The 24,470-nt window shown below is 43.8% G+C and overlaps 3 protein-coding genes across 8 annotated transcripts in view; all 3 read right to left on the bottom strand.

The window, feature by feature from the left end:
• Nucleotides 1-12,510, bottom strand: part of rbfox2 (RNA binding fox-1 homolog 2) — a 37,553-nt gene extending 25,043 nt beyond the window's left edge. For 3 of the 6 annotated variants that reach the window (XM_061065231.1, XM_061065248.1, XM_061065239.1), the window contains exons 1-2: nucleotides 11,414-12,509; nucleotides 4,870-4,920 (exon numbers count right to left, since the gene is read on the bottom strand). In XM_061065231.1, coding sequence (XP_060921214.1) covers nucleotides 4,870-4,920; nucleotides 11,414-11,665 — 303 coding nt within the window. In that variant the 5' untranslated portion in view covers nucleotides 11,666-12,509. Of the gene's footprint in view, nucleotides 1-984; nucleotides 1,543-4,869; nucleotides 4,921-11,413 lie in introns of those variants that run through there. The other 3 variants (XR_009677006.1, XR_009677005.1, XM_061065257.1) reach the window with 2 other exon arrangements.
• Nucleotides 12,511-14,768: 2,258 nt separating this feature from the next.
• LOC132995383 (zona pellucida sperm-binding protein 4) lies at nucleotides 14,769-19,255 on the bottom strand. Its single transcript, XM_061065342.1, has 8 exons — nucleotides 19,142-19,255; nucleotides 18,906-19,028; nucleotides 18,456-18,628; nucleotides 18,134-18,231; nucleotides 16,600-16,727; nucleotides 16,172-16,352; nucleotides 15,809-15,953; nucleotides 14,769-14,918 (listed from the first exon to the last, which is right to left on the bottom strand). The coding sequence occupies exons 1-8, from the start codon at nucleotides 19,230-19,232 to the stop codon at nucleotides 14,844-14,846; spliced, it is 1,014 nt and encodes a 337-aa protein (XP_060921325.1). The 5' UTR covers nucleotides 19,233-19,255; the 3' UTR covers nucleotides 14,769-14,843.
• A 47-nt stretch (nucleotides 19,256-19,302) lies between these two features.
• On the bottom strand, nucleotides 19,303-24,470 carry LOC132954976 (uncharacterized). The gene is made up of 10 exons (XM_061027547.1): nucleotides 23,955-24,470; nucleotides 23,369-23,518; nucleotides 22,877-22,992; nucleotides 22,607-22,790; nucleotides 22,200-22,312; nucleotides 22,020-22,115; nucleotides 21,286-21,475; nucleotides 20,810-20,934; nucleotides 19,715-19,961; nucleotides 19,303-19,466 (listed from the first exon to the last, which is right to left on the bottom strand). The coding sequence occupies exons 1-10, from the start codon at nucleotides 24,355-24,357 to the stop codon at nucleotides 19,303-19,305; spliced, it is 1,788 nt and encodes a 595-aa protein (XP_060883530.1). The 5' UTR covers nucleotides 24,358-24,470.

The raw sequence follows: 24,470 nt of genomic DNA, 5'->3' as shown, positions 1-24,470 counted from the left end.
ACACACACACACACACACAGACAGAGAGCCTAATTCACACCAAATGAAATGATACAAACGTGACACTTCATGCACCAACTTTGCGGCCCACTGTGTGCCTGAGCTTGTGTGTGCGTTTGTGAAATGTGTGACACAGAAATTACAGTGAGGAGGTGTTGTTAGCTGAATAGAAGAGAGGCAGAAGGGAGGAAGGGAGAGAGAGAGAGAGCGAGGACAGCAATGAGAAAAAAAAAAAAAAAAAGACAGAGACAACTGTTCTGGGGACACCTGTCCCTTTCGCTCACAGGCTGGAGCGATGTGCAGAGACAGCTGCAGAGGCAATAAAGAAGAAAGACTTTTTTTTTTTTTTTTAAACTTACCTCTCCTCCCCCTAATCCTTCACAGTTTCCACTCTGAGATCTCACAAGACTTTACTGCAGAAGCAGCACACTTCAACAGCTTCATGCCGCCACGACAAACCAGACATGTCGTACTGTATGTTCACATGGATTCTTCTGAGCATGCATAATACATGGCAGAGCCGAGTTTCTGGCAGTTGCGGCTCTTGATGTTTCGGATTGCGTGCGCTTTTCTAGCTCTGGGCAGGAGAACAGATGCCACAACAACAACGGCGTGCACTAATACACTGCAGCCCGTGCGCTTCAACCACAACCGAGCATAATTGTGGCGATGCAATCTCCGAAGCCTTTATCTCGCTGTCATCTACGCCTACTATGCTAGTTCTTTCTGTGTTTGTATCCCCGCGTAGCGTACTGGCGGCCGAGTCGTAATGAGAGTCTGAACTGCCCTGACTGGGCCACTCTAGTAAAGGGGGTCAAGTAGAGTCCTCATCTGTTAGTAGTTAATTATCATTTCATGCTCGATGACAGTGCTGCTCCCGCTCTGACGCCTGTGTTCGCTTACAGTGGAGCCCCGATGCTTGGCGAGGAGACGCAGCTTTACACAGCGGAGGATATGAAAAGATATGAAAAGATAAACACTCACCGACAACACGGAAGGATAGTACAGTCCCATCATCGTATTCTGTGCAACAACTCTCACTGTCGCCGCCGCTCCTCTCTCCTCTCCTCTCTCTCTCTCTCTCTCTCCTTTCCTCTTCTCACACTGCCTCGCTTTCTCTCCCCTCTCTCCCAGCCTGTGTCACCTCACCAGCTCCGTCTCTCTTGTCTGTCTCACAGATTCAAAATCTCCCTCTCTCTGCCCCCGCTCGCTCTGTCTGCCATGCCAACCCCCCACCCCTCCCCTCTTCCACCTCTTCTTCTTCCTCCGCCTCCTTCTCCTCCTGTGCTGGCCTCTGTCCCTGTCACTCTCCCTCGCCTGCTTTTCTTTACCCCCCCCTTCCTTCTTTCTCCCTCTCCCTCTCTCTCTCGGTCTCCCACTCACTCTTTTCTTTCCTTTCCTTTTCTCCCACTCGCTCTTTCCTCTCCCTCTACCCTCAGCCTTCTGTTATGCTGCCGTGCCCTTGCCTGCTCATCTCTTCTGTTTCCTTCTTTAGTCCTCCTCCTCCTCTTACTCTCCTCTCTCACCCAGATAGCCTGACGCCTCCCTCCCTCCCTCCCTCCCTCCTACTTCTCTTCCACTGTCACACCTGCAAACTTTCCCCTCCCACTCTGCTCTCATGTCGCAGCCCCTCCCTCCTCTCTCTCTCTCTCGCTCTCTCTCCCTCCCTCTCCCTCCCTCTCTCTCTTTTCTGCTGCTGCTCTCTTTCTCCATATAGGTGAAGTAACTGGGACTGCTGGCACCACTGGGAGAGAAAGTGAACATTCTTCTTCCCTCTCTCACCTCAGGCATGCACCTTGTTAAATAAATCTGCAGCCAAATGTATGTGTCATACGGAGAGTCTTAGCATCTTTCAGCTCTTTATTTTGGTTTTTGAGCAGAATTTTAAAAAATGACTCGCATCGCTCCTACCAAAGCTCGATTCAGAATTCTAACAGATGTTTTGGGGGAGAATGGCTCAAAAAAAAAAAAAATCTAATATGAGGATCCTGCTCAGCACAAAAACCAAAGACAGACAAGGCTAGCGCCTAGCTTGTGAGCACAATGGAGAATTTAGCAGCAACATTTTCCCCTCACACACATTAAGAGATGTGACTCTGATCCATCCAGAGACGTGAACGACTTGAGAACGACTTTCTGAAAGGTTCAGAGGAACAGCTTATGTAACTCTTTTAAAGCGGAAAGTCTGACAAGATATTCTTCATATCCCGTGATTGTATAAAGATATTAGAGGGCAAGTCAACAATGTCTTCCAGCACGGGTTACACTTGGCACACACTGCACTTTTCTTTAGCACGACAGCCAATAAACGCACGCATCTGTGACTCCCCTTGTGCATCGCTTGGCAATTTGAATGTCGCACGAGAAAGGAAGAATCCGCCGGTTACAATGAAACGACAACAACAACGATTGTTCGTTGAGCGAGCCAGTCGAATAATCTAACCGGGGTTTAAGGTATGATTCAAAATATGCAAAATAAATGTAACACATATTCTTTTGGCTTTCTTAAAACGTGTCACTTAAATAATGAATATTTCCATATGTACAAATGAAACAAAATGCTTAAAAAAAATCTTAGGTTTTTGTCACCCTTGGTTAAAAAAAACAAACAAAAAAAATCTGGAGTATCAGACCAAGAGGATCCAAGGCAAGATTTTGGAAAAAGTACAGAGAATAAAACCACTGCAGGCGGTCTCCCTGAACGTCCAATCACATGTAGGTTCACAGTTTGACAACCAATCAGGGCTGGGTATCGCTAAGAAACCTCCCATTTCAATTTGATTTTGAATCTTTGTGTCCTGAATGGATTCGATATTGATCAAGTGCTTTTTTTTTTTTTTTTTTATCAATTCATTAATTCACATCGATGATAGAAACATCCAGAGAATTCAGTACAGTACCTTCTGATATGAGTTAAATAATAATGTGAGCGTTATCTCTTCACAGATGTTGTTTAGGGAAGCGAGGCCTCTGTACAACATGAATCAAAGTGTTGCAACATTTCTAAGGAAATAAACGATTTCAGGATTTTCTGAATGGATATTGTAATTCAGCAGCCCTTCGACCGATCCAAACATTTTGGGCAGCAGCAGCTAAATCAGAGTTTTTCATACATCTGATGCTTTTCGGCACGACCCTGATGAAGGCCACAAGCTGAAACGCGTCGGTCTAATCTGTCAATAAAGTATGATCTTCGCACCACAAAGTGTTGCTGGAGCTTTTTGACCTCTTCTAAGCCTTTCGCTCTTCGTGCACCTTGTTAGCCGGCGAAGTTGTGCCAGAAATTCCTTTTGCTTTTCAGCATGAGAAAATATGCAGAGGCATCAAACATTCATTTCAATAAATCATGAAAAAGAAAAGCCTAGTGTGAGGCGAGGTGAGAGAAGCGATGGCAGGCGTCCTTCATTCTCACAATGGGCTTCAACTGCAGGAAAAATTATTTCATTTTTCTGATTTAGCCACGACTACCACTCAACACCAAATCTGACTTTAGACGTTTGGCTCTTTAAGTTTTAACTGTCATGGATAACCATTGATAAATAAGAAAGCCTGAATTGTGTAATTTTCAGACTTTTAAAGCCAGTAGGGAGACCAAGTTATAAAGTATAAAGACTAAAAGACCACATGACAAATAACCTCATCTTGAGTTTTCATCTCGTGTCTTATGTGCATTTTGTGATTTTCTCGAATGCACAAAACTCTCCCCTGACTTCTTCTGTAAGTTTTCAGGGGTGCATGTGTGAAGACCGCTTACAGGGCTTGTCTCGGACTTCACACATCAGCTTCTGCTGCTCTCCAGGCCCTTCCTTCAGGAGCCTTTGATCACATCATTCTCACACGGCTGCTGACAGTTTAGCACCTCCGTGTTGTGGGAGTCTCCCCGCTGCCCGGCATTGTTTTCTTCCTCCCTGTCTTTTCTCTCTCCTGGTCAGAGGCCAGTTCACACTTTCAGAGTCCCTCAAGTACTGCTCGACTGACTTCTTTACATCCCGACGAGGGGTTTCTCACACGTTGCCTTCTCTATGATTCATTCCTGGAACATTATCATTAGGAGGGAAAAGGCTTCAAAGCGGCATCATCTTACAGTGAAATGAAAACTGGCTAATTGGCTTCCAGGCTTCTGCTGTAGCCGCTAAACAGAACAAAACACAGCCAAGGAGAGAAAATAACCTCAGAGTGAGGCAATTAAGAGCATGCAAGTGAAGGCTTAAAGACAGATACTGTGCAGATAAGTGAGCAGAGGTTGCTGGGCGTCACGGAGAGCGAGGGATGAGGGGATTATGGGTAGAGCATGAGGGGATGAGTGGATGAAGGGAGGATGATCTAAGGATTAACCACATAAACTAAGCAGTCTAATAACACAATCAGCAGGCAAATACAAACACTGGTTAGCAGATTGTAGCCTGACACACACACACACACACACACACACACACACACACACACACACACACACACACACACACACACACACACACACACACTGCTGTCCCTTTTCTCTGGGTGTGTGTTGGTGTTCGTTTGAGGAGAGGAAAAGAGGAATATGGGTGTTGCGCAGCGCTCAAATGAATCCTCAAGTCAGATGTAGAGGCTCGGTAATTGTGGCTGATCATTTGCGAGTACAAAGAAATGCAGTGGGAGGGTGGGAGAGAAAGAGTGAAGGGTATGGAGGCATGTCTTCTTCTACACGGCTGATAAATGATAATCTACACCCCCACCGTGTGGTTTAGAGAGCCTCAGCGAGCCGTGTTCATGCTATATGAAAACGGTATCCAGATGGGAAATCATGAGAGAGGAAGGTGGAATATGATGAATAAACTGTTTTTTTTCTCCTTTGTGTACATGTTTCAGATTAAAACGTGTCCTTACCTGACTGTGAGATGGGTAACCGTGGTAACCAAGGGTCAGCGGGTCGTTGTTCTGAAAAGAGAAGAGAGCGGATTTTTGAATACGCGATCAATAATCTTCAAAAGCAGAACGAGCCAGGAGACAAGTCACTTGATGTAATTTTTATTACTCATTCATTTATTCACTCTCCCCTGTGATCCCTCCATATTTGACGTTACACATCTTCGGGTGTTACTGACTCCTAATCAAATTAACTCCTCCGGCGGTGACACACTCCCCGCGCTATCTCCTGCAAGAGTTCTTCCACCCGGCAGCTCTTTTTTTTTTTTTTTTGTCTGCTTTTAAAAAAGACGCGATAACGGGGGCGAGTGAGATCATGCGAGGAAGCCGCAGATGAGAAAGAACAAAGTGTCACCCACCACTCTTAAATCAGAAAATAGGTCAGGAGTGTCAGGGAGCACGACGTCCGCGGGTGAGACACGGCAACATGAGCCCGTGATGAAATCTCAGACACATTAGTCGTAATGTTCGGGCTGTGTAAAGCAAAGTAGGATACATCAAACATCTGCAGACTAATTACAGTTAAACAAGGCGCAGAGAAAAAAAAGAGAAGCTCGTTCTGTTTCGGAGACAAATAGGAAGCACAAATGACATCCTAACTCCCTGATAAAATGTTATGAGTACAAATAAGAGAGTTGCAAACTGCGCTCTGGCTTTTATGCTAATGTATTCCATTGAAAAGGGAGATTTTCACAGCAATTACAACATGCTTTGAAGGGGGACGACGACGACAGATTTGTGGCTTCATATCACCAGATTAGAAAACAACTCTGCTCCTCCCTCCTCTTTCTGTCCCCCCCCCCCCCCCCCACCCCCCCCTCCTCCTCCCCTCCTCCCCCCCACCCCCAGATCTCGCTTTCATGTGGAACCAATGTCCCTCATCTGCTCCGTCCCCAAGGGGAACACTTTGCTCTGCGCGCTTCACAGCTTGAGTTCTCCTGATTAATACCATAGCCATGTAACTGTGGACCTCATGGGGCTGTTTCACCAAAAACGCAGCACAATGTTTCCAAATTCAAGAGGCTCGCTCCTTGAAGAGAGAAGAAGATGGAGGAGGAGGAGGAAGAGGAGGAAGCATCTTCTGGATCGAGAAATGCAGTTTGTGCGATTTTCTCTCAGAGCCAAAAATGTACTTAGTGAACTGGCTTTGGGAGGTAGAAGCTCTAAATAATAAATCACCTCTTAGAGGCTTGAATAACATGAATAAAGTATAAACTGCATTTTACAGCGAGGCCAAACTCGCTAGGAGACAAACTAGGAGAGAGAGAGAGAGAGATCTAAACAAAACTACAAAAAAAAAGGAGGAGACAGAAACAGACTTAAAGAGCAGTGTGTTGTTTCAGAGTGAAGGGGGAGGTGTTGTCAAAACACATCTGGAATTGATATTATTGCGAGCGGGTGGGGGAGGAATCAGAGCTGGAAATACAACAGGAAATGGACAGCAAGGAGAAGGAGGGGGGGAAAAAAGGGAAAAAAAAAAAAAAGATGGAGGGGGGAAAGACAATGACTCATACATGAGCGGAGTCATGTGCTTAATTTCCTTAAGGAACAGAGAGGAATGAGAGAGGGAGGGAGGGAGGGAGGGAGGGAGGGGCTGCATGGAGGCTGCTCCGCAACACTACAGGCACTCGCAGAGAACTACACAACACAGAAAGGAGTCGTTTTATTTCACGCATGTTAACTAAGCATGATTTTACACTTCATAGGGTCCTGACAAATGATGCACAGCTGATTCCCGGCTGTGGTGGGGGCGGGTGGGGTGGGTGGGGGTTCCTGACAGTGATCGTTTTACGCAGGGTGGGGTGCATTCAACACGAGAAGAGACTGCCTGGGGAGACCGAGTGAGCAATCAGGAGAAAGTACTAAAATGACTTGAAGTCAACAGATGGCACAGAGGGGAGGAGAAAGAGGAGGAGGGGGGAGGGGAGGGGAGGGGGGGGCTCACCCTGTAATATTAAAATCTAAACAAGACAGGGGCGAGGAGCAAGTTTCTCCTTCAAACCAAATCTTTTCACAAGTCGAGTAATCCTTATGAAGCGGGCCACGTCCCCCTACGTAAACTACAGGTGGTGCTCCTGTAGGTGTGTTTGTGAAGGGGATTTCTAATTTTGGTCACAAGACTCGAGTCTATTCCTATCGTGCCTCGAGACCGCCGCTCTGTCGAGGCGGAGCAGAGGAGAAACTACATTTCACCGCTCGGCGAGAGTCATCGTACCTCGCTGCACAGCACTCAGGAGGATGTGAATCCATTTCATCCACAGAGCACTTATGTGCTAAGCCTCCAAACCGTCAGCCAGATGATCTGCAGTTTATTTTCCCTCCGTGTACTTCACATCCCTTCCGACTTTCCGCAGTAAACCTACACGTGCTCTTTCAAGGGGGGGGGGGGGGGGGGGGAGATGTTGGCCGCAGTCGGAGAGAGGATTTTTTTGGAAGCAGCCTCGACAGTCCTGGCTTCGTAATAATAATCAATCACAGAGCTGTGTCAGCAAAATCACATGCTGCATCAGCCAATCACAATGCAGCATAAACACACAGATGTCCACCGTGCTGATCTGCATCTCAAGATAAAACTGTCATCTTCTTTATCGCCCAATTTAGTTCACATCTGATTATTTGCATTTCATTACTCACTGCAGGACATAATTGCTCATCATGATTAAATCGACATCATTTTGTTGCAACATAATGCAAACGGAACTAGAGCCTGACACTGGACTCCAGGGACCCATGTGGATGCCCACGTTGGGGAGAAAACTGTGGCTGCCGTTTGTGTTTGACATTTTAGCAGGGAGCCGTTAAAAGTGATCTCGTGGAAAAACTCCTCATCGAGGAGGCAGGTACGTACATTTTGTGCGTACGGCTCACTGCCAACACCTGCTCACACTAAATAATGATGAGCATTTTTTTCATTACATGGTCTTAATTAGCATGCACTTTTACTTTAATTATGTGTGTAATTGCTTCAACTCATTTTCAATCTGTGGGGTATTTTTATTAATAAGGCTTTCATTTCCTCTTTGCATTTTAAGAAAATAAAAAAAGACCTGTCCTTATTTTCAAACACTCAATAATCAACATCACATATATATGGGGGGGGGGGGGGGCATTATATTATGTAAAAAAAAAGAAGCTATATTCTTACTTTGGAGTCTGGGAATTCTTAAGAGTATCTTGCAATTTTTTTTTCTTGACCAGAAAAGTATGATGAAGGCCTGGATCAAATGTTTTGACTTTATTCTTTCAAAAACTTTCCAAATCAACATCAGCACAGTAAAAGTAAAAAAAAAAAAAATAATCACTTAACTGCAGCTAATAACTGAGCACAGTCAAAGCACATCAGAGCAGCCCAAGAGCACAACACCAGAAACACGCAGCAGTGATTCTCTGAAAAACCAGTATTCAGTGAACAACATCTGCAGGCAATTTATCACAAAAAAAAAAACCCCACTAGGTCCAACAAACTAAATAAATATTCTAAACTGGCAGCAGAAATGTATTTTTCTTGCTGACGTTTTCATTCTATTTCAGCGCCGGGGCTCTGTGATGGAAGCACACAGAGGGGTGATCCACCTACATTAATGTCCGAGTCAAGTCATTTGTCCTCACCGCTGTCACCTCAGGCAAGACCTTACTGGGTAAAAGAGAGAGAGAGAGAGAGAGCCCCCGATCCTCCACACAGTGACTGCAAAACACGGGCCGCTCAGCAGCACAAGGATTGATATTGAATCTGACAACCTCCTCTCGACATTTCCCAAAATCGGGGTCTGAGATGGAGGACATGATTATGAAACCTGCATCGTCCTGAATATGCAGGACTTCCCCTGTGCTAAGCAGACTGAATCTCTTTTATTGGGATAGTCCTCGCTGGGTGAGTGACTTCATATTCATATAAAATCTATAATATTGGATGAGCAGAGTGTCAGCTCCAGGAGGTCAGCGACTCATTTCTCTGAGCAGCGGTGAACATTTGAACTCTGCTGGATGCACTCGGTGAGCTTCATTCGGCCCCGTTAGCGGAGCGCTCACTCGTGCACTGCGATGATTTCTACATGCATTGCTGCTCTTCTTAGACTTTGCATGTTTGGAATTGAGACCTCAACTCCTCCATCCTTAACTTCACAAGCCTAATGAGACAAACAGTGGTGTCAACGGCCAAATGGGAAAGATCTCATTACTGGGCGGCAGAGGGGCAAACGGATTGATCTTTGCCACAGCCACACCCCTTTGTGTCTGCAGCAGTTACAGGTCAGAGTTTAACTCCTGCCATAATGCTTGCTGCAATAAATGTTTTTTTTTTTTAATCAATGGTGGAGGAAGGGAGAGAGCCAGTCTACTGTCTGCTGTAATGTTTTCCATCTTGTACCCTCCTCTGGTGATCGGCTCTACAGAAGTGCTTTTGTGCATTTTTCTTTTTTTATAGACGTTACTTTGAAAGCCAAGAGCTCCGATTTAAAAAGAGGAAAAATTGAATGTCACTCAACACAGTTTGCTTCAAGAATATTAATGGTGCCAATGTGTTGGGCCAATAGAAATACGTCACACGTGCTTTATACATGCTCTGGGATTTGGAAGTTGGATTTTTTTGTGGAACAGAAGTTTACATTTTTTTTGGTACAGGTTTTGTAACCACAAGGCTTTATTTTCAAAAGATTCAGGGCTGCCCGAACTATTTTCAATGCTGATTCATATGCGAGCACTTTCTCGGTTAATCATTTAAAAACACAAACTACAATTATGAGTCAGTCCAATCTGGTATCTGTGCATATTTTATTCTGTCAGGAATCAAAATTATTATCTTAAAACGGAAAGTGTTCAAAATCAGGAACATTTTTGGGTCCTTTTTAAAAAATAAATATCATCATGTATTAATCTGTTGAACAGCTAATTAATTCAATCACATCTCTATCTGCATTAAAACAACTGATGTGTGTGTGTGTGTGTGTGTGTGCCTGTAAGTTGTATAAGCCCTCTGCCTTAGATAAGGATCTCAGGATCAGTGTGGTTATAATGCCCCCTCCAGTATGAGATGTGATCCCATTAGCTGGAAACAAAGCCTCTTTGCTGCCAGTGATAGGGCAAATCTGTTCCTGCACCAACTGAGAGGCAGAGAGGGGGTGTGGGGGGGGTGTGGGGGTGGTGAGGGCATCTCTCCCACTCTCATTTCCGGACAGTCCAGCCAGCTCACATTCAATACATTTTAGGGGCTGGAGCTATTGATCTGTGCTTCTCTTTCTCCCCCACACAAAACACTCTTCCACTCACATCTGATTCTGTAAGTGCATTACGTTCCTAAGCCTCTCTGTCAGCACTCGCCGGCAGCATGACGACGTAAAGCCAGCCATTTAGGTTTCCAAACAGGAGCAAACAGGCCACTTCACCTCCATTACTGGCGCTCTCAATGGCCAGGAAATAGCTTCCTGTCTTCCAATGGAGTACTTCACACTACATATTACGCCATAATGGTGTCCAGAGCATCCTCCTGTGCTCCTGTGATTCTCTATTAGGAATCATTTGACCTATTTCGGATCGCTGACAGGCAAAAAAAAAAACGGGCAATTGATTTGACTGACTCGGAAAGAAAAAAGGAGTTAAGAGGGTCTATCACATTTGATGACACAAGCACAAAAATGTTGCAGGTCAAGTGTTGAGACAAGCAGGGGTCTGAGCATCAAGGTAATTAGACTGATTACACTCTGGGCTGCTGCCCCCCCCCCCCCCCCAGTAAACCTGCAGGTCTTTGTTTGGCTCAAACACCCCCTCATGTCTGCCCTCCCCCAACAAAGATCACACATGCAAACACTGACATCAATCCCTATTCTTAACCAAATGTTACCCACACCATTACGCCACATGGCAAAGGGGGGTTTTGCATATCAAAGGTCAAGTTTGTTTACATTGCCAACACTCTGCTGGGACTGTGTCTGAGCATTACAGATATTCATAAAGCACATGCCGCTGTTTGTGGATGTTTTTTTTGTTTTTTTAAAGCAACATAATACCCGAGCTGCAATCAGATAACCCTGGATAGATATAAATGAGACTATTGGACATGTCTCATTGAACCTTAAACTAAATGTCTGAGCTGCAATAATACTGCAGCTGCTAAACAGCCCTGTGAACATCATGTATTACATTCTCACATTTGCAGTCCTCTCTTTCATCTGAATTAGCAGCATGTAGAGACATTTACTACAGCTGTGAAATGTGCTGGTGTTTCCTGCAGTGCTTGTCATGGCCAGTCGATAGCAGATGCTATGCTGGGCCATTGGGGTGGGGGGGGGCTTATGCTGCAAATGCTGCTACAATATATATGCAGTTTTCACATAGACAAGTGACACAAATCCACTTTGGAATAACTCAATAAGTCAAGATAAGATAAATGCATTATATATTCTCAACATGCACACAAATAGCATCGTGCACCACGCTGCCTGCGTTACTGTATGTGGACAAAAGAATAAACCCCCCGCCCTCCCCTTCCTTATTTTTTTTTTCTCCTTACCTGACCAACCTCGCCGATGCCCCCTGAGCCGTCGATCCGGGGGCGCTTGCACTCCGCCCCGGCAGCGTCCACCAGAGCTGCCGCTGTCTGAACGTCGGGCTCCGGGTCTCCACGCTTCATGCCCCGGACGACCGCTGGAGCTCCACCCGCGTTTGGATGCACCCCGGCGAGGGTTTCCAGCTCTCTATCCCGGTCCATGAGACCCCGGGACACAGGCAGCATAATGGATGCGACGTCGGTCGACATTAACATTTAAAAATCCTATTTTTCACCCCCCCTCCTCTCTCTCTTAAAATATTCTAATAATGCTTTCCTTTACTGCGTTTCCTATTGGGCCTTTTGCATGACCCCCTTAAAGAGTTTAGTTATCTAGAAATGTGTTGGCTGCGTGTTGAAAAATATCATCTGAACACTGCAAAACACATATAATAAACGCGTATTTGACCTCACTAGGAAACACGGCGGCTTAATAATAATAATAATAATAATAAAAAAAGATGTTTCCTTAAATGTAAGCAGGCTAATTACCGACCCCTTGTTTGGTCGTGTATTTATTTACTGTAGGGCTTCTTAAGAGGCCTACGCTTTTTTCAGTTCATAACAAACCAATTAAACACCGACCAAAACAATAGCTCCCGAGCGTAGCCTACCGCCCAATTTCCATTAGCTCACGTTTTGGAAAAAAAAAAAAAAAAACTCCTCTGTTTTAACGGCACAACATGAACATCCTACCGCAGCCCTTAAGACGAGAAGCCCCTCAACATGTCTTCCCTGTCGCCTTTTTTTTTTCTCCTTCTCCTGCCTGTCTATTGACCACAGAGCAGAGGTTCACTGAAAGTCAATCCTCGTCAGGAGCTCTCTCTTCCCCCCATGTTAGTCCGCAAGTCTCCGTTAAAAGAAAAGACGATTTTTCTGTTGCCCCCCCCACCAACACCTTCACTTTAAAAAAAAAAAAAAAAAAAAAAAACAACAAGCAGCGGACGAACAGGCAGGTTGCGGTGTTTCCTTCCCTCCCTCTCTTTCTTTCTCTCGCCTATTATTTCCTTTCCTCTCTCCGTTTTCCCGGTGTGATCTTGTAGCGTGTGTGTTACAGAAAGGAAATCGTCCTCCCCTGCCTCCCTCCCTCCCTCCTACTCTCTTGGTGTAGTCATTCCCCTCCTCCTATCTTCCGCTCTCCGTTTGAACGCTGAGCCAGGCAGCCATGCAGCCTGCAGACACACGCAGTATGCCGCAGTGCCTCCATACATTTCACTGAGGGGGGGAGTGTGTGTGTGTGTGTGAGGAGGGGGGTCCAAAAGCTCTGAAATACAGTCGTGGTCTTACAGTACCCAAATCTTTAATCCAAATGCTTATTTTCTCTCTAAATAAAGACACACCGACAATTAAGAACTATTTCAAATCACAGGCTATTTCTATAAAACCACATTTCCCTTCTTTGTTTGCAGTGGGTCGTTGTTTTATGGCGGAGCAGCAGAGAGTGTGTGTGCTTATCATGTCCAGCAAACCCAAGATTTCATTCCTAACTCATTACACAATCGGCACACACAGGCCAAGGTCTTCACACACAAGCCCAGCTGTGAGTCATGCAGCATGGAGTACCTTATGTTCTCTTAGTATTTTTATTGCTTGGATGACACCCAGTGGTCAAAGGCGACCACAAGAGGAGAAATCTTTAAAGCCAATTTGCTGTAGCAAATTATAATCAAAAGAAAATAATGATTCTGACTTGCAGAGGTTGATGTGGTTTGGCTTACTAAATATGTATTTAACCTTATGTCATATATGCCACCATGTCCTTTACACTCTCTGACCCTATTTGACATTCATTTAAAAAGACAATCTGTGTGTTACGCTTCCTCCTGGAAAACATTACTGATTCCAACTTAAGCATACCCGTTATCTTTAAGCAACAACACATTTCTTTAAATACTATTATTTGTTGTTTTGCTTTGAAATAGTTTAGCACAAAGACTTCACACAGAGCAGAACAAGCAGCTTGGTTTAAACAAAAAAAAAAAAAAAAAAAAAAGCACATTTATGGGGGTATGCACTTCACTATTTCTTCTTGGCTGGGAGCGGTGATTTCCTGAACTCTAACCTTCCAAACATGAAAAATCACAAAACAAATCCTCTCATTTTAATGGTCACAAATGAGGACTTATTAGTGAGCGAGCTCCAAAGACGCCGCAAGGGTCTGTTTCTTATCTTACAGGCGGCCAAGTCATTTGTTGCCCCCAATTAACGGTCTCAAGTCCACGATGAATAAACATGTTTTCATCACATTTAAAACGATTGTCCCGTGTGATAAAACTCCCTGTAAACTTTAAATTAACTTTTTGAACACTTGATTGGATTACAGAAAAGGTGTGGCTGGATTAGCGATGTGGAGGTCTGCCGCGGGGGAACTAGAAGGCCGAGGTTCACTGTACCCTGAGGCAATTTGTTAGCACTTATTTATTAACTGTTAGATTATTTCAGAGGGGAAAAAAAACTAAAGTTACAAGATCAAAAACGGTACAAGAGCTTTTGCATCAATAGATGCCTTAGCACACATCGTTTTTATTCCTAGTTTATTTTAATCAAATTAACACGCAGTTACCTGAAGACTGTGATGTACCAGCAGAGGACAGAGGGGAGAGATCAGCACACAGAAACTCCCTTTACTCTCAGCGCTTTAAATCAACTGTATCTGGTTATAACCGCGTGACAAGAGTTTGGCTGGAAATAATCTGAAGCTCCATTTCAGATGCAGCGACAGTACTGATGTGTAGCACCTCATTTCCCTCTCCTATGGATCATTGGATAGATGCAAAACATCCCCGTTTCTTGCCATTTCATTTATAATGCATTGCTGTCAACCTACGCAGTCTGAGAGCCCGTCTGAGTCTCAGATAGTTAGTCCGCAAGGGCCAAATGTTCATGTAAACAATGCTGCCTCCCACATTTAGATGGTGAGCCACTTCCTGCTGTAAAACCTAGTGGCTGCCAGTTTGGGAACAAAAAAAAAAAACACACTCAGACATTTAGGAACTTTTATTGGTGGTTGAAGGGGTGATGTCAGAAAGCCTGAAAAATAGAAAATATAGTCAGCGTAGAAATGTAACTTTTTTTTCCCTTTTCTACATGAGCTCAACATATAGCTTACCAGATCATCATCATCTCCCACACAAACGTGTAGCCTCTTTGTAACTGGAAAACAGGAAATGGATCAGTCTTGATAAATAATTCAAAACACTCCTCATTACTAAGTCATTGTCCTGCTGTCATGTGGAACTGCAGCCACTGCTGGCTCTCGGGCTGTTTTCAGTCAGGAGTGTTGTAATGGGACTCATTCATGGGTGTTTTCATGTGATCTTCCAGAATTAAAAAAAAATAATAAAAAAGGGCGTGGAGGGTAATAGGAGAACAGAGTGCTCGTTTTTCTTACCGGTCACTGGCCAAAGCATCCCTCGACACAGGGCCCATCCTCTGGTGAGCAGATTTCCGTTGAGCACATGAAGTAGATCTGGGAGGAGGCAAAAGTACAGCAGGCTCTGATGTATTGTCCGGTATGAGAGCGTGCAAAGTAGTATGACAAACAGCTGTTGCAAATTGAGAATTGGACAAAATATGCGGCCTACGAAATGGCCTCTCCACATTTTCATGTAATGAATGCTGACTCCAGAGATTCAGAGACACAGATGTCAATGGTTTAGTGTTCCATGGATTTTGTGTCTATGCAGACGGGAGGAGGGGGGGAAAGTGTGTATTTATTCTAAGTGGAAAGGCACACACTTTGACAAACAAAGACAGAGATGTTGCCCTCCAACTGTTACTCTGACATGAGAATAATTCAATCTTCGGTCCTAAATGAATGCACTCAGCAGACAAGATTTTCTCTTCTCTTTATAAAAACAAAAAATGTAGGTAAAACTTTGGCAAAATTCTGATCAGAAGACCTATATCACTCACGTATAGCCTATGGTCATTAAATATAAGGCTGCAAACAAGGAGAATCAGATAATCTTACTGTATCAAGGTAAGAAATAAATACATATAAAAGCACCTTACAAACCACAATCTGACTGTTTTACACTCGGATGAAATGGAGAAACTGAAATATATGTGTTCTTTGGAGATGCTGGTAGGTGTAGTTTTCACCATGAATGAAGCCAGACCTACATTTACCCCTCATTTTAATTATTTAATGTTACGCTAAACTATCTCTTAGCTTCATATATCCTACAATTGCACAAGTTTTCCACATTTATTTTATGGCACATGAGCTTCTTGTAATGTAAATTCAATAAATCATACCGTGAGATGTCTACAAAACCGTAAAATAGAACAAACTTAATAAAGTAAAGATGTATCAATCATTATTTCTAGGACTGTAGGGCCCCTGTTTATCCTTACCTCTTCGTCGGGGTCCTTGAACTCACCATCCGGAAGGAACTGGAAGGTGGTGATTGTGAAGCGGCGGGTCTGAGCCTGAGGAGGGGGCGGTGGAGGATGTAACAGAACAGCCTGCTGCAAAGCCGGGTCCAAGGGGTTTGGACATCTACATGTTAAAAACACATCAGTTAGACCATTAGATATATAAAAAAAAAACACTTCCCCCCTATGTCACCTCTCGAAGAAAAAAAATTATCAAAATATGATATATATATATATAAGTTTATCAATGTTGGCTCCTTTTGCACCGATGTCTTCCTCTGCTGAGCTCAATCGACTTTTTTCATTTTTTGTTTCCTTCACATCAGAGATACTCCGACGTACCCGTTGTAAAGCAGCAGCCACACAGCTTTGCCAGAGCGGGGGTATGCCACACAGAAGTGAACCAGCAGCACCAAATCTGGATCCGGGGAGTTGAGCAGCCGCACTTCCAAGTAAAGGGGTCTCCCCAGCAACATCTGCAGGGGCTGGTGATACTGAGGGTAGTAGCTGGTGTACAAGTCATCTAAGATTGAAAGAGTGTGTTTAAACAGCAGCATGTTATCACTTGAATCCAAACTTTAAACGCATTTAAACCAACATTTTTTTTGTTGTTGTCCTAATTGGATTCAAGCATTCATACGTTGCCAATATATCTGATAAAAGTATACGTATCATTAAATTATTGTTTTCATCCGACCCGACAAGCAGAATATTTAAATCCTAGCATTTACAAAGTAGTTTTTTTTAGTATTGCAATGGAGACCACCCACTTTCGGCAATCCTGAGCTGGACTCCAAACACCGCCTGAGACTGGACATTAGGTCCCAGTGTGGGAGTTTTGACCATGTAGCTCACACTCAGAACAGTATTTGGCACATACCGGCACTCCACCAACAACCTGAAAGTGATACAGAACACATGATGCTGAAAATAGATACAGTTTATTTGCTCTCTTTTTCTGCCTTCATATTTGAGTGTGAAGATATAAGAGAAATGCCCGTTCAGAAGGGATCCTTCAGTTGCATCTTTTACTACTAAACACAACATCGGTATAAAAAGTACATTCTGCCAAGACAGTCAACGTCAGATCGGCATTAAGAGTCAGCTTCAATTAATTGAGTTTCCTCCCAGAATGAACAGGAAAAGTCATTATGGACCACTTTTGTCAAAGTACCAACGCATTCCTGTGTCAAACTTACAGACTGTTTTATAACTTAATAATCTCGGTCTTGTGAATATCAACAAAACATTTTTTCCAGATTTTTCCCATTAACCTTTATCTTTCCCTTTCCAAAGAATCTTTGATCAGATTTTTTATTCTAACAATGCAAAAACTATGAATGTAATGCTACGTGAAAAGGGTCATCAACACGCCTACTCGCTCCATGCAGAATTTTTACTCGAGGGTCTGACAGGAAAAGGACCAAGTCAGCTGATGCAGAGATTGATGATCTTAAACGCCGCCTACCAAAGTACTGTTTGGATATTTTTAGAAGTGCAGCGCATGTGTGAAGGGGCTGAAGTGAACTAGATTTCTGCATAGTAACAGCTGGATGTCGAATAGCAACCATTTCTTCTTATTAACTTGAGGTGATCCGTCAATGTTGTGTTCAACCTCCAAGTAGCAGGAAAAACACTTGATGTACGCTTTGCGGGTGATCAACTGAGAAAAATTGTGAAAAATTGTGCAGGTGGTAGAATTTGAATTAAGGTTTTGCCTGTTTTTAATGTTCCGTTTCAATGGGCCACAATAAATTTGTTTCATGATGGTGCTTTTCTTCGTTAAAGATTATAGAATGGGAATAAATGCATGTCATTCCAAACATGTTTACATTTCAAGAAATAAAAAAAAACACGTTCTTTACGCCTTTGTCTCCTCCTTGCTACAATAAGCAGCCATCTGTTTGTAACAATTGGCACCTGGATTAGCATCTTCCTTTCAATGGTAAATAAAGAAACACAATGTGACATTCCCCGCTATTATTTCCAGAATAGGTAAATCGCAATGCTTGTAATAAATTAACTTATTTTCTCCTCCTAGAATTTTGCACTCTAGGGAAAAAACGCCCCATATTGCATATCCATTATGGCAAACGTACTTAAATGGACAATGTGTGTTGTCTTGCACATTTGAAAGACGCAATCCTCACTGCACGCTGCAAGTAGATCAGTTTGCACATCTGGTGGCAAATATCAAGTTTACACACACACAAATCTTTAGTACATCAGGCCCTAAGTGTGTAGTAAGAAAGAAACTCTTATCATTTAGTTGTATTCTTATTATCAAAGTGTCTCTGGCCGGACCTGACAGGAGAATCTCTTGTAATGGTGCCGTAGTTGAGGGAGAGCGTCTGAACCGTGTTGATGACCTCCACTATGTAGACCATGGTTTTTCCCACCATCTGCACAAAACAGAAACAAACATGGAATTTAGTTTTTGATGACAAGAAAAATTGTTCAAGGAACTGTGACACATTAACTAAGATAGTTTGGCTCGGGGGAATTGTTGCACCTTCAGTTCATTGTCTGTTTTGATTTTGCATGGGTATGTTGACGTTAAGAAAAACGTGTGACATCACAGGACAATCCACTTGCCGTTGTTTTTGGATACGTTTTAATTCATTACCACTCTGTGCGTCCCACAGCTGTCCATTGGGATCTTGAACAAGGCGTAGCTAGACGTCACTTTCTGAGGTTTGCAGGGCGAGTTACCAGCAGTAGCAAGCAGGGCAGGGGAGAGAGGGGGCTCAGTGAGGGAGGCAGGCACCGAGAAGACAAAGTGACGGTCGACAGTGCACTCTGGAGGAAGACGCAGATACACAAGCACGGTTATGTGTATGTCAGACAATTAAAAAGGTCAGAAATCTCAGGAGGCAATTGATAATGAGACCCAAGGTATCTTTTACCCTTTCCTCAATCTGTGTCACTGCCAGCTTGAATCATGCTAGGCAGGCACTGAATGTGCCTCTTCACACATCCAGCAGCGGTTACATTTTCTAACCAAAACCAGCTCAACTGAACTCAGCCAAGTGGCACCAAAATGTCAGTGGGGGGGGGGACACAAACTGCAGCTCACCATCCATGGGGTAGTAGCAGGCACGGGGTTTCTTGCTGAAGCAGCAGCCCTTGGAGAGGCAGTGTGGCTTGGATACAGAGCGGTGTCCGCAGAGGAGACGCTGTTCCATGGGAAGGTTGCACTCTGAGGGACAGCACGACAAATGTCAGCCCCACGGTTAAAGTAACTCTGGACGGCCAAGAGGACGTTGGTGAATTGAAAAGCCTTTCAGAGGAGCGCAGATAAAATCCACCTACCTTGTCCTGGGATTTTGATGCTGACTGGACAGGAAAACTGAGCCTCTCGTCTCTCATTTACTATCATGTAGTCGATGGTGATGACGTACATATTACCCTTTTAGAGAAACATGTTCATGCAAGAGTTAATAGCACAGCAAATGGTCAATTATACCAAAAGGTCACAGGCTCAGTGTGAAATCTGAGTCAATACTTGCCTGCACACTCATGTGGCAGCGTGAGTGCAACTGGAGACTCAAACTGATTTTGCCATCGTCGCCTTTTTTTGCAGAATACCCACAGTGCTTTGGGGCATCTTGGAGGTTCACCTGGTTCCCTTCGATGTCTGAAAAAGTAAATGTTGAATCATAAAATTTATTATTTTCTTTCAAGAGAATTTAAACAGCACAATTAAAGCTAGAGAATCAAAGTTTAAGTGTTACCGTATTAAAACAAAAGCTACCCCCCCACACACACACAGTCCCACCCCCAAAATGGCCCCCCTGAACTATGTTTAAATTCAACCCATGCAGGTATGATGGCAACCATATGCACCCAGAACATATACACCATGATACACAAGCACACACACACCCTTTACAATAATTTCAGAGATGGGACCAGAGGGGAGCTCAACAGTCATCTGATCGGAGTGACAGACAACTTCAGGCTTTGGGACATCGGGCTTGCTCTTGGTGGTCTCGGGTAGGGTAGTGGTAGGGGACGGTGATGGTGCAGGAGTTCCAGGAACAGTTTCATATTGGCATTGCAGGTCAACGGTCTTATACTGAACCAAAGAATGGTCCCAGAACTTCAGGTTTAAGGACATGGTCGTGGGAGTCTAAAGAGAAAGAGAGATCAATAAAGTCAGCGTGAACGACCATGCACAGCTTTATGCTACAGTTCAAGTTTAGCACAACAAACACAAAAACTGAGTTCTCAACATTTGAGTTGTACAGAACAGAAAAAAAACTACACCCAGCACAGATGCATGCAGAGCGAATGATGCAAATTCCATATGGGATTAATCATAAAAATGAGCCGCCGACTGGGAAAAACTGCTGGCCTGAGTTTTATATACAAGCAGGAGTGGTGTCATAAATCTCTTTAGGGACAATCCATGTGATTTAAACCACCTGCATCAGACATCTCATTGTGTTAGACTACATGAATTAAGTATTTTTACCATCCATCTATATAAAGAAAAGCAGAATAAGAAACAGCCCTTCCAACCAAATTCCAACCCAATCTCATGTTATGATGAAAAAGACAGTGCTGATTATTACTCATTCCCTCTGTGGTTTCCTGTGTCAGTGCTCTACTCATGCTGTTCCCGATAAATTGCATGTATTGATCACAACCTTCTAATTAAAGTTCATGTCTTTATAAATAGCTGTGGCATTGTTAATATTACGGCGTGTTAAGGAGTCAATAAATGCTTGTTTTTTTAACATTTATATACAGACAAAAAAAATGTCTGCCTTGTGAATAGTTTGATGAAACTGTGACCGTCTCAAATGTCAACAATAATGTGAAAATTAATCTTGATTTAAATAGTTTCCCACTGCAACAGATAAACAAAATCCAATTATTGATTAAAAATAAAAATCAGGGACTTGATTAAAGTAAAGCAATAAGATAAAGATCACACATTTGTATAGGTTGACAAAGTGTAGCAAACTCGCTCACCGTCTGGTGGCTGTAGCAGGCAGGCAGAGGAGATTGAAGGAATACCCCAGAGTCTTTAGCCACGTGCAGCATGAAGCCACACTGTGAAGGCACCTTGGAGAGGAACAGCCATGACTTCCCCTGGGCTGATATCAGAAACAGTAAATGTTAGAATATTGATCACAGACTGTATAAAACATAGACACTACAGTGGCATCACCCATTGGTTTCTGAAAAAGGCTTTAAAAACCCCAAAATGGCATTCACTGTTGGAAAATCCTGTCTCAACCTAACTTTCGGTCTACATAGAAACAGGAAAAGAGCTGGAGCTGAATTGGGCCTTTAGGCTCTTGGCAAACAGCATTAGTACAATGAAAACAGACAGCTGTAAATATACCTGGGCAGCCCGCCAAGGTATAGTACAAGTGTTGGAAACACTGCGCACTATATGTTACCCCTGGCCACCTGCCCCACACTGATTTAAAAAAAACACTTACCTCTAACCTGGATAGATTCTGGTTGAGCAAAACGCAGGAAAACAACCATCCTGTCCTTCAGACACCGAAGATCGGGGGTCTGTGGTGTGGGCCTAGGTGGGGTCCATTTTTCGGAAATTGTGGTGGGAGGATATGTAGTAGGAACAGAGCTGGTAGTAGAAGGCTTTTCAGTCGTCGTTGGTGGTGGAGTCTGAGGATAAAAACAATGATAAGAGGCATGCGGATAAAACGGGTGCTGTGATTGACCTAAAGGTTGTTTTGGTGGAGATGGAGGAGCTGGTGGGCTGGGGAGAATAGCAGGTGCTTGGGTCAATGGTGCAGAAGCGGGTTCAGGATAGTAAGGGATTTGATGATAATAAGGATTTGCTGGAGGTTGTGGTGGCCGGGTAGATGGAGGAACTGTAGTAGTAGTCGTTTTTTTTTTAGCTTTAGTGGTCGGAGGTTGGGTCACTGCCGGGTAGTAATACCCAACAGATGGATATTGGTTAGGGCCAACAGGTAATTGGGGAATTTGATGAGGATATCTTTCCAGCTCTGGGCCAGGTATTTTGGTTTCCTGGTGAGGCGGGGAAGAGTATTCTGGGAGCGCTCTAAAAAGAGTAGGGCAGCTTTCCAGGCCCAGAGGGGGGTAAAGGGACTGATGGGGTTTTGGCTGTGGCCCAGGTGGGCTGCCATGTTGTGGGCCAGGAGGGTAGACCTGGGGAAGCTGCTGGTAATGGGGGTACTGAAGGTACCTGAGGAAACTGAAGATTCCTAGGAGACGGAAGAGGAGATGGACAAGAGAGGATGTATCCCCGACAGTTTAATATTAGGTGGAGGTGGAAACCATCCTGGAAAAAAGGCATCACATACAAACATTACTGGTGAAAAAACAGAAGCAGACTACAAATATAATTTCTAGTAGAACAACTTACCATACTGGTGAAACAAGGAGCACTGTAGGAGATGAAGAAGTTAAGCGCTCCAGAACAGGAGCGCACACGGTACGCACACTTTTCAGATACAAATGGACCCCAGAATCCATTCACTGGAAAGTCCATCACATGTTTTTGTTTAAACAAGTTTGAAACACTGCAGTGAATAACATGGGGAGAATCTGAATTTATATTGGACTACTTTTCAAAAGGCCAAAAAAAATATGAAAAACTGAGCTGAAAATATATACAAAATTAATGTATATAATCGGAGGGAATTTTTTTAATTCATTCAGGGTGTGATTCTATGTATTTAGTAATAAAGTACTATGCACAAGGTTTAAAAAATTGCCAACTATTGAAATCAGCGTCAAAACACTAATTATTGCCAAAAAGCGCCAACATACCTGCTACTTCCATCATGGGCATTTCCTGCTCCTGCCAAGGTATCTGCACTGCCATGCCGTACTGGGAGCAGAAGAGGGCGGGTCCAGAATGAGAAGGTGTCGGGGCGGGAGTGGATAACGGCATCGGGCAGGAGAGCGTCAGTGGGAGGCCCCGCCACAGCAGGGGCAACACATAATCGCCATCCTGACAGAAAGATAGGGGGGGGGGGGGGGGGTGATAAATGCAAGATAACTGGGGGTGAAGTTACGGATGGGTGCTTCTTCTGGTACCTCCTCTGTGACGTAACATGCACCATAAGGCACCGTCAACTCAAGGTAACTCCATGTTGTCCTCACTGAGTAACCACAGCATGGAGGTAAATGGAAGGGGGAGATGGGAGTGGCCCCTTCTGTAAAGACAAATGTTGAACAGCTCATTTTAGTGTGAGGATACTAGAATGATTAATCTAATGAAAAGCTATTTTTGATAGGGGTGGGGGGGGCTTAAACTGTTTCTAGTTTCTAAGAGTAGGGTTTACCGATTTTCTTGAGGGTAGAGTTTTACACTTTAGTCCACACAAAAGTTGTAAATTAAAAATAAAAGTTTATAAAATCTCATGCTGTTATCCATTTTCAGTCATCGTTATGTTGAATATAGACCTTACAAGTATGGGGAACTGTGTGCTTCTTGTAATAAATACTGGCATCCTGAACAAACAAAAAAAATAAAAACAGTTTCTGAACTCCACAATCACTTTTCATAATTATCACCACATGTCCTACCGCTGGAAACTAACAGGTGTGTTAGTCCTTCTCCAGATGCTGTGAAGGTCATGCCATTATTATCACAGTACAACAACGGCCTCATGGCCTGCCACTCTGGATTGGAGTCAAGTGATGGGCCCAAAATCTCCCCTTGGACCCCTTCAAAATCTAAAAAAGGACAAAAACCATGGAAACAAGGGAAGGTTTGTTTATCCTGGCGTGTTTGGTGTAAAAAAAATAAAAAAATAAAAAACCTCCCAATTCACAAGTGTGAAATGAAGCTCATCAAAATTTAATTGACAGATTCTTCATTTGATTCCAGGCGCCTACATTACCCACATTGCAACTCTCTAAAATCTAGCTAAAAGTTTGGGGGTTAATGTCAGCTTTCAGTTGCTTACCTTATGTATCCTAGACATGAGGAACATTATACACCTTTCTCTCTAAATAAACAAACATATGGACTGAAATATCTTCTTCAGCACCAAGCAACGCTGACTCAAGTGACGTCACTGGACATTTAGCTATATGCATGCATGCATTTCCCTCTCTGAGGCCTCAGCTGCGTAGATTACCATAGAGGCTTTCCTTTAGTAGCCATTACCTATAGAATCCGCTTGATATCCATCTCCATCTCCATCTCCAGAGCTCGAGGATGAAGACTTTGGTCGTGGGTTGGTGTGACCAAGTGTCCAGGAAGAGCCATTAAGAGCGACGTTCCTGTCAGTTTCATCCGGTGTACTTACGCTGAAACACGGGACTGGCCCTTCAGGGAAGCCAGCAGATTGACGCCGAAGCTCGTCGATACCTGTCTGGACGGGTTCACGCAGACGTGGACTCTTGTTGGCCTGCCCCACCAGACGCCATCCCCGCTGCTGGGCGTCGGAGTGAGTCCTTAAATCCTCCCCCTGCTGTCCTAAACTTACCGAATAAGTTACTCCAAACGCTATAAAGTAAAAAGTTATCGCCACTAACAACCAAGTTGTGTTTTTCTGTTCGCAAGACATCGCTGGATTGTTGACGCTATTTGCTCCCGCGTGCTCAGAGGCGTCATCTGAACATGAAGGCGATCAATTAAGAGCAATCAAGAATGGACCAATGAAAACGCTGCAAGTGCACA

Source organism: Labrus mixtus, chromosome 2 (genome assembly GCF_963584025.1).
Source record: "Labrus mixtus chromosome 2, fLabMix1.1, whole genome shotgun sequence".
Lineage (NCBI taxonomy): Eukaryota > Metazoa > Chordata > Actinopteri > Labriformes > Labridae > Labrus > Labrus mixtus.
The sequence above is the reverse complement of the archived record's forward strand: the minus strand, read 5'-3'. Positions and strand labels throughout refer to the sequence as shown.

Coding starts and splice junctions, on each gene's coding strand:
- LOC132995383 (XM_061065342.1), bottom strand. CDS start 19,232: ATGTACGTCATCACCATCGACTACATGATAGTAAATGAGAGACGAGAG. Junction 18,232..18,455: donor GCTGTGGGACGCACAGAGTG/GTAATGAATTAA, acceptor TGTTTTGTGCAG/ATGGTGGGAAAAACCATGGT. Junction 14,919..15,808: donor TCAAGGACCCCGACGAAGAG/GTAAGGATAAAC, acceptor GCCTCCTCCCAG/ATCTACTTCATGTGCTCAAC.
- LOC132954976 (XM_061027547.1), bottom strand. CDS start 24,357: ATGTCTTGCGAACAGAAAAACACAACTTGGTTGTTAGTGGCGATAACT. Junction 23,519..23,954: donor ATATCAAGCGGATTCTATAG/GTAATGGCTACT, acceptor GTCCTTTTTTAG/ATTTTGAAGGGGTCCAAGGG. Junction 21,476..22,019: donor GGAATCTTCAGTTTCCTCAG/GTACCTTCAGTA, acceptor TTTTATCCTCAG/ACTCCACCACCAACGACGAC.